The 14,781-nt window shown below is 40.2% G+C and overlaps 1 protein-coding gene across 6 annotated transcripts in view; it reads right to left on the bottom strand.

The window, feature by feature from the left end:
* Positions 1-14,781, bottom strand: part of LOC131682791 (probable cytochrome P450 303a1) — a 202,671-nt gene that overhangs the window by 13,126 nt on the left and 174,764 nt on the right. For all 6 annotated transcript variants that reach the window (XM_058964544.1, XM_058964546.1, XM_058964545.1 and 3 more), the window contains exon 3: positions 4,539-4,656. In XM_058964544.1, coding sequence (XP_058820527.1) covers positions 4,539-4,656 — 118 coding nt within the window. The remainder of the gene's footprint in view (positions 1-4,538; positions 4,657-14,781) is intronic.

The raw sequence follows: 14,781 nt of genomic DNA, 5'->3' as shown, positions 1-14,781 counted from the left end.
TGGACGACTGAAGGGGCAGTGGTGTGCGTATTTCCCGTGTTTGCTGCGTTCTAGTTGCATTTTATGATGCACATTGCTATAATTTCATTTAATGAAAATAAAAATAAAAATCAAAATTACTGATTTGAAATTAAAACGAGATTGAATTTTCGTATTGTCAAAGGAAAACGAAAGTCACTACTTCTGCTACTCGCATCCATAGAATCGAAAGAAGAAGGGGCGTTGCCTTTATTGTTTTGCTTTGTGTGAATTTAGTAACGAAGGAGGCAGCGAAAAGACGAAGGTGAATTCAGTGAATTTCATCGTTCATTGAATGGGTATGAGAATTTTCGGCCCTGGTTGCAAGATTTGATTTAAATCGAAACGTTGTTTTATTTTAATAACAGATTAAATTATTTTTTTCAATAGTCGTATGCACTCTGTTGAACAGAAATCAGTCCAAAGTGCTACGACGTATATGAAATGTTTACAGGAAAAACGACGTATCTTAAACTATCAAAATGTCGCATTGACAACGAAAGGTCGCATTGTCAAATTTTATTTAAAACTCATTATAAACGGAAAAATTTCTTTTCGACTAAATGACACCTCTAAAGCCAATGAAGAAAGATAACTATAACTATGAAAATTGTTATCTGAACCACTTTAGTTACGAAATAGGATTTAAAAGTATGTTCGCAAAACTTCAACCTCATTTTTCTCTGTTCAAGCAAAATGTCAATACGGCCTTTTGAAAAATCATCCGGGATTTTTACTTTTCTTGTACATGACTCATTGAAGAAGCAAGGAATTTCTAGCCAAACATTTGAAAAAGGCCTACTGCCAAATGTAAACAAATCGAATTTTGATGTTCTCTATTAAAATCCTGGGACAGAACCTGTGGATAGATGTTTGCCTTTTCTTTTTTCTGTTCATTTTACCTCTTGTCTTGCATAGCCACTCTTTCTCCCTCACATATTTTAAATGGACTGGCTACATTTGACAGTCCCCCCTGACTGCATTTGACGGTTCCCTTTGGCTGCATTTGACAGCTCCCCCTGGCTACAATTGACATTAGGTTTTTTCGTATCCACACGTTCCGTCCCAGTTAAAAACTATCTATCTGGCCATGTACATAAACATAACGCAACAATGGATTATGAAGAATTTTGATAATGATTTTATAACAAATTATAAAAGAGCCCGGCTGATATAAAAGTCCTAACTAGCAATACACTTATTATAAAATGATTATAAAGGATTATTGTAACTGATTCCAAAAGGATTATAAAGCCAGTGAAATACGTACTCAATGAATTAAGGGGTGTGTCTGATGTAAACAATATGCGCAATCAAACTAAATAAAACAGTATTTAATTTAAATAGAATTATAATGAAGTCGACCAAAATTTCTTTTGCCTTTTTCTCATTTTCAAATGTTTGGGTAGAATTTAGATTATTTTGTCGTTGTTGCGATCAATTTCGTTTGGTTTGTTTTGTTCACAATGTTAGTCGCAGAGCATTTTGGTGATCTATGGCAATTACACCCTATACTAGGTCCGCTCCTGTTGCAGCTGTTTCGCCCTGTCCGGCACCGAGTCAACCGATGGTCCAACCTGCGCCGCACTCGTCTGTCGCTATGTCAATGGTTGGGACTTGGATTAAAGGCTAAAATTTCAGCTACGGTTGGTGGTGTTGCTGCAATCGGTTTGCCTTCGGCCACGTTGGACATTCGGCTAACGGGAATATTCAGCGATTCCGATTCGAAGGAAGCAGCGCCAGTAGCAGACTGCTTCGGTTCAGCAATACGCTCCGGTATCGGACGAAGCTAACACTCCGACAGGACGAAGGTTTCAACGAGGGGCTCAGGCATAAGTAGCAGAGTCCTTGCACTTCCTGCTTTAGCCAGATGATTTATTCAGCAGAATAAGATAGCAAAATTACCCAAAACATAAGACCTGGCTACCGAAGTGAATCCACACACATCATCACCTACAGAGGCAAGCAATATTGGAACGCAGCGAAATTCCTCACAATGAATTGATCTCGTTAGGTGAAATTCCAGAAATTACAATTTTCATAGCACAATTTAGTCGACCGAAATTGTAGTCCTCAGTCGAGAGAGAGACTGATAGAGTAGCAGAAGCTAGGAATTTTCTTTCGAAAGCTTGCAGCGGTTTCGCGTATCCTGCGCTAAGTAGAGAGCGTTAAGACAGATCTCCGAAACATGTCAAGTGCTATCAGATGAGAAAAAACGTTGCATCTATGACCAGTACGACAAGGACGGTCTGCTGACCAACGGTTCCGTCCGGTACCACCATAACACACGGCACCGGCGACACATATATTCACAACATACTAATTACTTATCCTTCCGAAAAAGTAAATAAATTGACTATGCAATTTATCATTCGCTGCCTAGTTATTTCCTGCCAATTTGAACACGACAGCAGTTGCAGAAAGCTTTATTGCGGTGCAAAAATGATGGCAACTCGGGATATAATATAAATTTACATATAATTTCTCCTCCCTGATATTCTTCCAGAATGTATAATGCTCTGCATTCTTATCACTCCTATCAAATCCTTCTTACTCCTTATCGTCAGTGCCGAGCACTGTTTTGCATTTGCCGGCTAAATCAACGACAATGCGATAATCGTCAATCGACGAAACTTTTGCTGTAATGGAACTTGAGCACGAAAGCGATAACCTTGTTGTCCTCATGTTTGTAGCTATCATACGCTGGTAGGCATTCTGACCAATGGAAACGTTTTTCGGTATGGGCATTTAACGATCATTTCAACAACTTATCATCGATCGAATTCGTTACCTATAAAGTTCAGGTAAACTTCACCACCTAAAAATGAGTAATAAATCGGATCATCTTGTTAGGACTTAACCCACGAGCAAACAAACAAATGTGTACAAGTCCTTATCCATCATCCAGAAAGCAATCGTTTTATAGCCCAATGCTTGATCTTACGATTCAGCATATGCCACCGGGTTTTGCATCCAGCGCCAATTGGTCAATGTATGAACCAGGGGTGACATTACGCATCTCGAAACGATAGGTTTATTGTATTCAAGCTTGTGTGAAAAGGTCGATTCGAATTGGTTGCATAATGTGGCACCAGGTTCCCATTGTTCCAATCCTCATCCCTCTTGAGTTGATAGTCTTTCAAAGAGCATCGAAAGTATTCAAGTAATGTAAATTTTAAAAGTCCATGTAAACAAGTCTTAGGTAAACAAGCACACTGAACTGTCAGAAAAGTGAGGTTATACATTTTCATGCAATGCTCTATGTTTTATCATAAATCTTTTGACAGGTATATGAATGAATCATTTCAGCATCAGTGATGCCAAGTCTATTTAAACAATAGCCTGCAGTGAAAATATAAAAGTCTGCAGATTGCTACAAAAATCTTCAATAAATTTGACATAGAAATGTAGTATGTATATATTTTAAATGATCAAAAATGTTGAAGGCTTGTGTATAAATTGGCTGGCATAGGCTTTGTTCTGCTAAATATTTGTAATCTGCAAAACATCTGCAGTGAAAATGTAAAATCTGCAGATTTACTAATATATATGCAGATCTAGCATCCTTTTAGTATTCCCCACAGGAAATTCATCCAAATGGTGTAAAAATACGGGGAAACAAGGCAAGATAGGTATTCAGAAAATGGGGTTAAATGAGCAGCTTGCACTATTTTTGATTTTTTCAATAGTTAGAGGTACTAAATCATCGCGGCAATCGGCAGTAACGAATTGGGGATAAAAAAGGAAGCATCCAATCATATAAAATTTTTTGACGAGAAAGGTCTATTACTAAAGATTTTAAAGATAAAAATTATATCCTCAAACCAAATTTGTTACAAACCGTTGTGTTTAGAAACGCTAAAGAGAAAAGGGCTTGGTTTGATGGGGCACGAAATTCAGCATGAGGGTAACGAATACCAAATGATGCAAATAATAAATTTTGGCCTAATATGGTTTGCTGCTGCAAAATACGATTCCTGCGGATATAACTATGTTTTAGCTGGTCGAGGAACTCAGCAGACCCGAAGTCGCATCGGATTTTTATATTGGTTAGAAAAAACAAACGGAATAACAACAAACAAGTTTGGTGAGGCTTGCACATTTGCAGTGTTGCTTGTGACCTGTAGCCTGGTTGCTAGTTGAATTGTTTTCACTGAATTAAGATGGCGTCTCTTTGTTGTTCTAGTCTCTTTAGCAAAAGCCATATTAGCAGGACGTCCAGTCTCCTTGCGTTTTCCAACTTAAAAATATCAAGAACGTGCGGAATATTCGTTCAAGGTCAGATAGCGTTTGTAACACGTAGCGAGCATTCACTTCGATTACATAATTAGATGCAGTGTAATCATTCCGCTCAGTTTGAAATAACGTTATGAGTTTGAATTTTGTTAGGTTCACTACTTCATTTTGTTCTTCGAGGCTAGATTAATAATGTTATACCATTGACAGGAATCTAATAGTAGCTGAATAAAAAACCTAAAGAAGAATGTATGTCCTAGCAAAAAAAAGAATAAGATAGTTACTTTTGGAATGTCGTATCCGCATAACTTTGTGTCACGCAGTGCTCGATGAGGAATACCGAATGTATTGGACATGAACATGCGTAAAGCTTCGTAGACAACTGCTTCACAGTACGGCATACTGAAAATATAATAAAGAACAGGTTAACAAAAATTATTTATTATAACTTCGTACATATTGGTGAACAGGGTGACCAGATAGAATTCCTTAATATCGGTAAAGTCACTAAAAGTTTATCGGTAGGCCGGGTTGTTGTCCCAAAAACGTAGTGTTGACATAGAATTGTAAAATACTGAAAACACAGATCTCAGACCAAATCCAACTCAAAAATGAATGTTGAGTAGGATGTGTCCAAAATCAATAAAAATCGGTAGTTTTCGGTAGGGATAAGAAAATATCGGTAGTTTTCTCTTGGTCGTCTGTGGATCGGTGGGGAAGACCAAAATCGGTAGGACTACCGATAAATCGGTAGGTCTGGCCACCCTGTTGATGAAGCTTGCTTTTTCTTAAGGTCCAACTGAGAAGGCTTTGAAAGGCGGCCATCTTTGAAAATGAAAAATGCAGTTTTTTCGCTGTTCCTTACACGATCTTCTACAAAATCAGTCCACATATTCGGGGCAGTGAGAGAGTACTACTGATTTCCATGAAGATTTTGCTAACGGTATGGGAAAAAAACTGCTTTTTCGTTTTCAAAAATGGCCGTCTTTCGAGGCTTTCTCAGTTGAACCTTAAGTTTAAATACAGCGAGTCACAGTGAAAATCTGCTAGGCTGCCAGTCGTAACCAGCTGAAGTTATATCAAGCATCCTTACATGTAACATGCGAAATTGGAGAGACGAATATATGGAGTCTAGATGAAACTAAACATTGGCCTGAACATAAATCTCCAAGCAACCAGACAACATTTTAGTGGGACGGAGGCAGCCGTACTGTTGGCCAACTCGACATTTTAATTCGGTGTCATCCTTAACGAATAGGACAGCACGCCTGTCCAAAGTTCACGTCCAATTCGTGGTGCTGAACCATGAACAGTATGCTGTTTATGACTTTTTAGAGCACCATATCCTAGTAAGACTCCCTAACTAGCAGTAGTTTGGAGGGAAGGGGTCGTTAGGCCCCTGACCTCCTGTTCCTGTGTTGAACGTATGTATGTGCACTTCTCAGCAATTGCTGAACCAATTCTAACAAATTTAGTTTCAAACGAAAAGCTTAACGTGACGATTTAGCACTGAGTAAAGCCATGTCAAGTGATCCTCGAATTTTTCGCAAAATCACCGCTCTTCACGAGGAATATTTTATTGTATAGGGATTATGGTGAATAGCTTTTGGTATAAATATTTCGTTAAAATTCCTTTTTTTCTTTAAGATATTAACCCTTAAACTTTATTGCATCATAGAATTGTAAATTTTATATCTCAAAAACTACTGAAGATAATTCAATGAATTTTTGCACACTTATGGAATGATACTTGCACTATCTTATAAAAATTTTTTTAAGTAGAATACTTCTAACGTTTCAATATAGGGGTCCCGTTTCAAAATTTTCTGCCAGAATTTTACCCGATTTTTTAAACGTGAATATCTGCCTTTGTACTGAATGAAAAAATTATTACGCTATCTGATTGGAAATATGTACAATAATTTTGTATCCAATTCGGTATTATGTACAATTACTAGAAATAGCGGAAATAATGGATTTTATGAAAGTAGTAATTATCTGATCCATGATTGGTTGGTACAATTCGCTCAAAAAGTAAGCGTTGCTGGGACTGCCTCTTTTTCATCGAAAGAACTGTGACGGGTATAAAAAGAGAACACAAGAAAAATTCGTTAGTTTGTGTTCTGACGTTGTAAGCGTAGCAGCTGCTGCGTTTCATGTCAGCACATTCTTCGATGGTAGGTAATAGCACAGATAACAGACGTTTAGGCTCGATTTGAATGGTGTGTAAATACCCGCTACTGAAATTCCGAATAAATCAGACGTCTGAAACACGTTTGGCAAACGTTTGCAGATGGCGCAGTGGTCAATACAATGCAGTTAGAGTGCAGCTGTCAAACACGTGTAGCAAAAAGTTGCGCAGATGGCAATAGTGAAACACGGATTTTCAACGTTTATCAATTTGAAAGTTTACACAGGTTTTTGAAGAAATTTTGTTCTAGCCTAAACGTCTGTTATCTGTGGTAATAGATACCATGATTGCCGCCAGGCGCTGATGATTCTAATCATGAAATGACGTGACAATTTTTGTATTTCAATATCATACTATTGAAAAACAAGTAAAAATAAACAGATCTGAAAAACGTGAAAACTCCCATACATCAGTCAATCTATCCTCTCAATAGGGAGCAGGCACAGAGAACAGACATATAAGCTAGAACAAACTTTCCCGAAAAACCTGTGTAAACATTTAAAGGAAAATACGTTGAAAATCACCATCGCATACAGGTTCGCATGCGTGAGTCACTATTGTATCCCAGTTTGTATACAAGTCCCGTATAGCGATTGCTGGCCGATCGAAGCGCCGACTAGTGGCAAGTTGCTACTTGTTGTTGTCAATTCAAAGCGACTGTTTAATTTCTTACACAAGTTGAAAACTTTACTTGTATGTCAGTTCTCAGTGGAGCAGGTTAGTAATTCAAACGAACACGAAAAGTTATAAATAAATGTGCCGCGTGCCTGTTTGAATCAGTTGTTGCTCTTTTGCCAGGCAAGTAACATCGTGCTTATAGCGTCTCGTACGACAGATTTGAGCACCCAGCACACTACGCTTCTATGAATGACGTCATCATCGACTATTTAAAGAATATCATTTCTCGAGCGACTTCATTCTCCCGTCAAACGTCGGGCCGTAAAGAACAGCAGTAGCAATCATGCATGTTGACAATGCGCTGCAATGAGTGCTGCATTTGATCACTGCTACCGCTGGGGGTGATCCGATGTAAATAACGCGCGGCTGGAAGAGTTGGCAAACCTCAGTTTGCTGACTAATTGTTCCATAAATTAAAAGCCCTTTTAAGGGCTATAACAATAACAAACAATAAAGAACAAATTGGAATATTTCCAATCATTGATAGCGATAATTCAATTGCGCAGTTTATATTCGTTATTTGTTGCTTGCGCGTATATTGACAATCTGAAATTCGCAACAATCTGTTATTTGTTTAAATTTATCCTTCCGAAACAATACAAAAATGTGCAGCTACTTAAAGTACATTTCCAGGTTGAAAAACCTGTGATTTATTAAAAATAGTCTTTCGGAAACATAATCCAAAATTCTGCAATGTTTCAGAAAATTGGAGGATGTGGCAACACTGCCATCTAGCGAAATCCGTACCAAATCCGCAAATATTTTTTCGTTATTCTGCATGAAGGCAGTCCTTCCATCATCAGCGCGAAAGTGATAAAAGCCGATGTCACGTTTCAAGTTATCAGTATTTCATATTAGATGCTGAAGAGAAAGGTTGTTTCTTTTCATTTCGAAATATTTATCTGATGTAAGTAACGTGCGGCTGGAAGAGATGGCAAACCTTTTTTTTTGCATCTGACTTATTGTTCCATTCTGCATGTTATTTTTGTTAAACCAAAAGCCCTTAGCTAGTTTAGTATATTTCATTCCATAGCACGCGTGTTTGTGTATCCCACAAATAGTCCTTTTCAGGACCCCACATACAAAACAGTTAAAACATTTCAGAGTTAATGTTAATTAAACCACCAAATATATAAAGATACATATATTAAACTTTCTTCGTTTACGAATAATTTGATTTATGACCAGTTATTTTTCTATCGTGCTTGCAAACAAACATTTGATTTGATAGCAGGTATTTAAAGATAGATGTAAGGTTTTGTTTGTGAGCATCATTAACTTATGTTCCCATTTCATGGATTTGAAACAATTTTTTTTAAAACTTGAATTTACCACACTAAAGGTTATCGATTTTAATTTAAAAATTCAACAATTATCTCTAGTGAAGAATAGCATGCCTGTGTGTAGTTCTGAAACAGTCGATGGAATTAACGGGTTTTAATTTGGCCACGGATAATATTGCTTGCTCATAAAACTGGCTGCATTTTTAATGTCATCGTGGTCGTGTCTTGCACACAACACTTATTTTTTCAGAGCTGAATAAATGGATTGGCGATGGGGTGGTTTGGTGCGAGAACCACGCTCTGTTGTTCTTTAAATTATATGTGGCGTCAGGTGCTTGTACAGATAAATTCACCCCGACGCGCGTTCCAGTGTGCACCGTGGTGAATTTATCTGTATGTTTGTTTCCTCCGGCAAGCCGTAATGCGTACTGGTTGTTTCGTTGTGTAAAGGAGATGGTGTTGGCTTATTGGATACTGATATGATTTTCTGTTCATAATTTGATACGAGTTACTTCGGAAAGTTTATTTACAAGTTTATAGAGCATTTTTGCACTACCAGGGGAAATTTAAAATACTTGGCCCTCCGAGCAAACTGAGAAAAAGTTTTACGTATCATCATGTTATAAACTCAGTTAAATAATGGTTAGGTAAGTTACATCCATTTTACACTATATTTCCTACGAAATGTGGTTGAATAAGTTCCTGATAATTAACCTGCCCTACTAACACAAGCTCCTTTTCCAGAAACATCTATGAAAGTAGTATGGGTTCCCTGCACTTTCGCTAGTAGATGTTGAACTAACATTCCTTCCCTTCCTCGGCGATTGTAAGGACGTGGCCAGGTGTACACTGTGATGCTTGTTCCACTATGAAGAAAAAGCGTTAATCCCAAATGTTTTTTTTTTTCTTACGACGCGGTATGGTGGATATTTTGTTAAATATTAGCTGGTCACTGTACAGCCACCCACGATTTGTGCAATCGCATATGCTATGCTATGCTATAATTTTTTTAAATTTTTATTTGTTTTATTATTTTTCTTTAATTTATTTAGTTTATTCGAAGTGTTATTTATGCAGAACTCGAAACTGTGTGTTGCTTAATAAACAAATGGACTGTATTTTTCATCAGATTTATATATTTTGCTGGAGAACAGAAAAAACAAAACAGGCGTCTCATCTTACTTGACGTTTACTAACAAAAGAAATCGCGCAGAGTGCATTAACGGAAGTAGAAATATATCAATTCATGGTTCATGTGGATTAAAGTCGTCTGAAAATTATGCCGAAATATTCCATCTAACATTCACCCCGGCGTTGGAATCTAGGTTTTCAAAATTCCGCTCGGTTCCTGATGTTGTTCTTCATCTAGGGGTAAAAGGCAAATCTCCGTGGCGGTACGTTTGAATTCTCCTCTGTTAGTCTTGACGGTTACGACCCTTGTAGCACCATCCTCACCGGTTTGTAGTATGGTAATTCGTCCCAGGAGCCACTGCGCTGGCGGAGCATTCTTGTCGATCAGCAATACTAATGCTCCTGCTTTGATCTTGGTTAGACGGTACCACTTCTGGTGGTTTTGCAGCTCGGAAAGATATTCAGTTGTCCATCTTTTCCAGAACTGCTGCTGCATACACTGGACCAGCTACCATCTCGACAACGTGGATTCCTTGAGGTTGAGGTATGATGGTTCGGGAACAGCCCGCATTGCTCTTTCTATCAAAAAATGCGCTGGCGTGATAGCAGTAAGGTCGCTTGGATCATCCGAAGCTTGTGTCAACGGTCTTGAATTTGAAACCGTTTAAATCTGGATTAAAGTTGTATTTATTTATTTATTTATTTATAATTGATATCAACAGACACAGTGTGGTCCTAATGATAATTTCTTAATCTATTTAAAAAGTCAAATTGTAATCTGGTACGTGGAATGTGAAGATCGAACTCGGATGACACTCTGTTGAAGGTCCGCTGCAAAACAATGATGGCACCGTTTACTCCATAGTTAGTCCGGCGAAGAGGTAAGGTAATCGGAGGAATAAATTATTGCGAATGGCGCGAGGGCGAACGTTCATATTTATCGCACTAAGAAGCTCGGGGCAGTCAATTCGATTTTGCAAAATATCCGAAATCGTCATAGCACGGAATAGATCCCGCCGCACTTGCAATGTATCGAGTCCAATAAGCAAACCCCGGCTTTCGTAACTTGGCAGCTGGTGAGGGTTGCTCCAAGGCAATCGACGAAGGGCAAACCGAACAAATCTGCGCTGTACTGTCTCAATTCGATGGACGCCGTTAAGATAATGAGGGTTCCACACAACTGAACAATATTTCAGAGTTGATCGAACGAGTGAGCAGTAGAGAGATTTCAAGCAGTAAATATCTGAAAAGTGCTTAGATATTCTCATTATGAACCCCAAACCTTTGATGCCTTTGCGACAATATAGCTGATATGCTGTTTAAACGTCAGTTGTTCATCGAGAAAAACTCCGAGATCTTTGACACAATTCGCTCTGTCAATCGTGGATTCAGCTAGACAGTAATCGACAGTAATTTCTTGGGGTTTAGGGTCATTCGGTTGAACTCGCACCATTCCGCAAAGGTTACCAGTTGACGTTGAAGGAAAGCTGCATCATCAGTATTCCGGATTCTATGGTATAACTTGAGGTCGTCGGCGAAAGACAACCGTGGTCCTTCTAAACAAAAGTTGACGTCGTTGAAATACAGAAGAAAAATCAATGGACCGAGATGGCTGCCTTGTGGAATACCAGATGAAGCAAAGAACTCTTTGGATACACAATCACCTATCTTGACTGCTAGACGACGATCACTGAGATACGATTGCATCCAATGGAGAATATTAGTACCAAAGCCAAGTCTATCCAGCTTTGCCACTGCAATAGCGTGATTAATCTTGTCAAAGGCAGCTGAAAGGTCCGTGTAGATAACGTCAGTTTGAAGTCCGCCCGACATGGCATCTGTAACATATGTTGTGAACGACAGAAGATTCGTGGATGTTGAACGTTTCGGCATAAATCCATGCTGAGTCTCGCTGCTGTTTGCAGCGGCTGGAGATGGGTTCCAACACAGTCATTTCAAACAGCTTAGGAACTGCGCTTGAAACAGATGACAAAGAGGTTCAATTAGACCGGCGGAGCATTTTTTTAGAATAATAGTTGGTATACCATCCGGGCCTGCCGAAGTTGAAGCCTTCATTTTGCCAATCGCCAGTTGTACCATATTATTGTCGATATTGATAGAGTTCAAAGACTGGTATGATTGAGGTACATTAAGAGCTGCGCGTGAAACCTGGGTCGGTGTCAGTTTCTCGTTGGAGAAAACACTCGCGAACTTTTCAGAGAATAGTTGGCAAATCTCCTGTAAACTAGAGCTCATACGTCCTCCATAGCTCATCGTTGAAGGCAACCCGGATTCCTTTCTTTGCTCGTTTACATGCTTCCATGATGTTTTAGGTTCGGACTTCAACTTACGTTGCACGTTTCGCAAGTAATCAGCATGGCAACGCTTCGATGTCTTTTTATAGACTTGGTTAACATGAACGTAGTGTTGTCGCAGCAAGTAGCCCCCAAACTTGGAGTACTTCTTCAGAGCGGCTCTTTTAGTCGCTTTTAACCGTCTCAGCTCGGCAGTGTGCCACGATGGGTGCTTAGATTAAAGGCCACTTCTTTTGGGTACATAGCGATCGATAGCATAGCTCATAACATTGGAGAAGGTCTGCACTGCAACGTTGACATCATCATTGTCGAGAATTTCTGTCCAGTGGATATTCGACAGGAAGTCAATAATCCTATTATAGTCGGCTTTTCTAAAATTATAGCTGACGGTGTCAGAAGCATATGCAGCGGAGGGTGCTGTCTAACAGTCTTTACCAGGGGGAATGGTGCTGCGGTAACATTTGGCGCGTAGTCAGATTTGCTCGAAAAACAGAGATCAAGGATTCTGTTGCTCTCGTTCACCACATTATTCGGTTGGCGCAGCAGATTTAGACTGTAGCAGTTAAGCAAACTGGTGATACCATAATGAAAAGATGACAATTCGGGATCAGCGAACATAAATCCGTCAGAAGCAGAGCGCCATTTTAATCCGGAGAAATTGAAATCGCCAACAATCAGGATCTCATCAACCGGGCTTGCTTGAGCGGAAATCTGTTCCAATGACTCAGTATACGAACCAATCAATGTCGAATCGCAAGTGCGGTCCGGTGGAAGATAAACCACGCCAAGAAAAAGTGCGTAGCCAGCCAGTTTGATTCGCACCCACACCTGTTCGACACAGACCCCCAAAGTGTCGTCAATCAGTTGCGCTTTCAATCGACGATGGATAGCCACAAGTACCCCGCCGCCAGTAGCCTTGAGACTGTTGCGTGAGCTGCGATCAGTATGGAAAACATCGTAGTTGGCACCAAATGCTTGCACTGACAGAGTGCTATCGCTAAGCCACGTCTCTGTGAGGGCGATTATGTCGAAGCATTCATCCGAACTTGCTATCAAATAATCGTCGATTGCTGAATTCATACCGCCGGCCCTCTGATAACATATATGTAGGTTTGAATGCCGCGATGACTGAAAGCGAGGAGCTGATCAATGCTTGCATTAACAAAATCAGGTTCGTACTTGCCGTTGGTATCGATTTGGAAGACCCCTTCACCACTCCTGCACACAGGACCGGGACGACTAGTGAACGCTGGCTGCAATGGCTCGACTGTGGCATGGGGATCAAGGGCTTCCATAGTGCTAGCTGCAGTGCGTCCCAGGGTGCGATGAGTCATACCAGCATAGCTTAGAGTGCTTAGTTCTTCTGTGATCGTTGTAGAGCCCAATGTGCTATGAAGAGACGTGCTCGTTACGATGGGATCAAAATTTTGTTTTTGACATTGAAGATTCACAGCGGCGGTAGAGTTGTGTTCATCAGCAGACTGTAAGTGAAGTTTACATTGAGGGCGTGCAGCATCTTGTATTGCTTCGGAAGGACACAGCTCTTCAAACGTTAGACGACGAGTACCAACAGTTCGTTTTAGGTGGTGCTTTATCGACCTCACTCCCGCCTCCCATATCCCACCAAAATCTGCACTACGCGGAGGGATAAAACGCCATTCGATGCCCTTGCTGCTGCAAAACTGATTCAACTGCCTTTGATTATATTCGTTTTCGAAAAGTCGCCTCAGCTCTTCTAACTCACCATCAGCACCAACAAAATTCGTTGCATTAGCCGAGAAAATCGTAGAAGTGATTCCACGTCGGCTCACAAATCGTCTCAATGCTGCCAAAAACGCGTCCGAAGTGAGGTCAGACACCAACTCAACGTGAATTGCTCTCGTGCTCATGCAAACGAAGAGGCAAACGTAGCCCTTTGTCATCATCGGTTTTCTTGCTTGTGTAGTTGTTTTGATTGAAAATGGGCCAGCGCAATCAATCCCAGTTCGAGCGAAAGTCGGGCCCGGTTGCACACGATACAACGGTAAGTTACCTATCATCTGGGTCGTTTTGATTGGGTTCGCACGGAAGCAAATAGGACAGGAACGGACTACATTTCTAATTTTCGACTTGACATTCAGGGGCCAGAAGTGTTGTCTGACTACTCCTAGCAGCCCCCTTTGTCCCAGATGCGAATTTTCGATGTGCAGGTGGCGTAGTGAATTTTCAGTTACTGGATGATTAGCGGGCAATAACATTTGATGACGACTGTCGAATGGAATAAACGCATGCTTGATATGCCCACCAACTCGCAGAATTCCATCCTCAGCATCAATAAATGGATGAGAACCCCTTAACCGATGCTTCTTATTCTCTTCTCTTCTTAAAACGGCAATTTCATTTGAAAAGGCTTCGGCTTGCACAAGCCGAACAATCACTTTCAGCGCACGTGTTAGTTCTCCCGTTTTAATATGTCCAATGATCACCGTTTTTGTTTAGAAGCAACGAAAAGTGCAAAGCATATCAAGTAGGCCATGTATCGTTGCAGTTTTCCAAAGTCACTAACGTCACCGAATAATTTCATCCGCCGAATGGTCGTAACGGTGAGCACCACTGCCTTTTTCAGCTCTTGCAGCAATTCATCCGAAATGATTGAGACAGTTTCTGAATTCGTCGAGATGGGCATGCTGGGTCCGTTCCACCAAAGTAGTTTTCGCATCAACATCCCAGGCTGTTCACCCCTAGAGATGAGTTCCGCTGGGTTCGAATGCGTATCGATGTAGCGCCACTGATAATCGATTGTCAATTTCTGCACCTCTTTCACACGGTTAGACACAAAAAGCTCCAACTCACCGGGTTATTTTCGTAGCCAACTCAATACAATCTGCGAATCGCTCTACAACATTACTGCAGCAAACTTTATTTCAGTAGAGGTGATAAACGTATTGGT

This window comes from Topomyia yanbarensis, chromosome 2 (assembly GCF_030247195.1).
Source record: "Topomyia yanbarensis strain Yona2022 chromosome 2, ASM3024719v1, whole genome shotgun sequence".
Lineage (NCBI taxonomy): Eukaryota > Metazoa > Arthropoda > Insecta > Diptera > Culicidae > Topomyia > Topomyia yanbarensis.
Note: the sequence above shows the minus strand (reverse complement) of the source record. Positions and strands in the feature narration are given on the sequence as shown.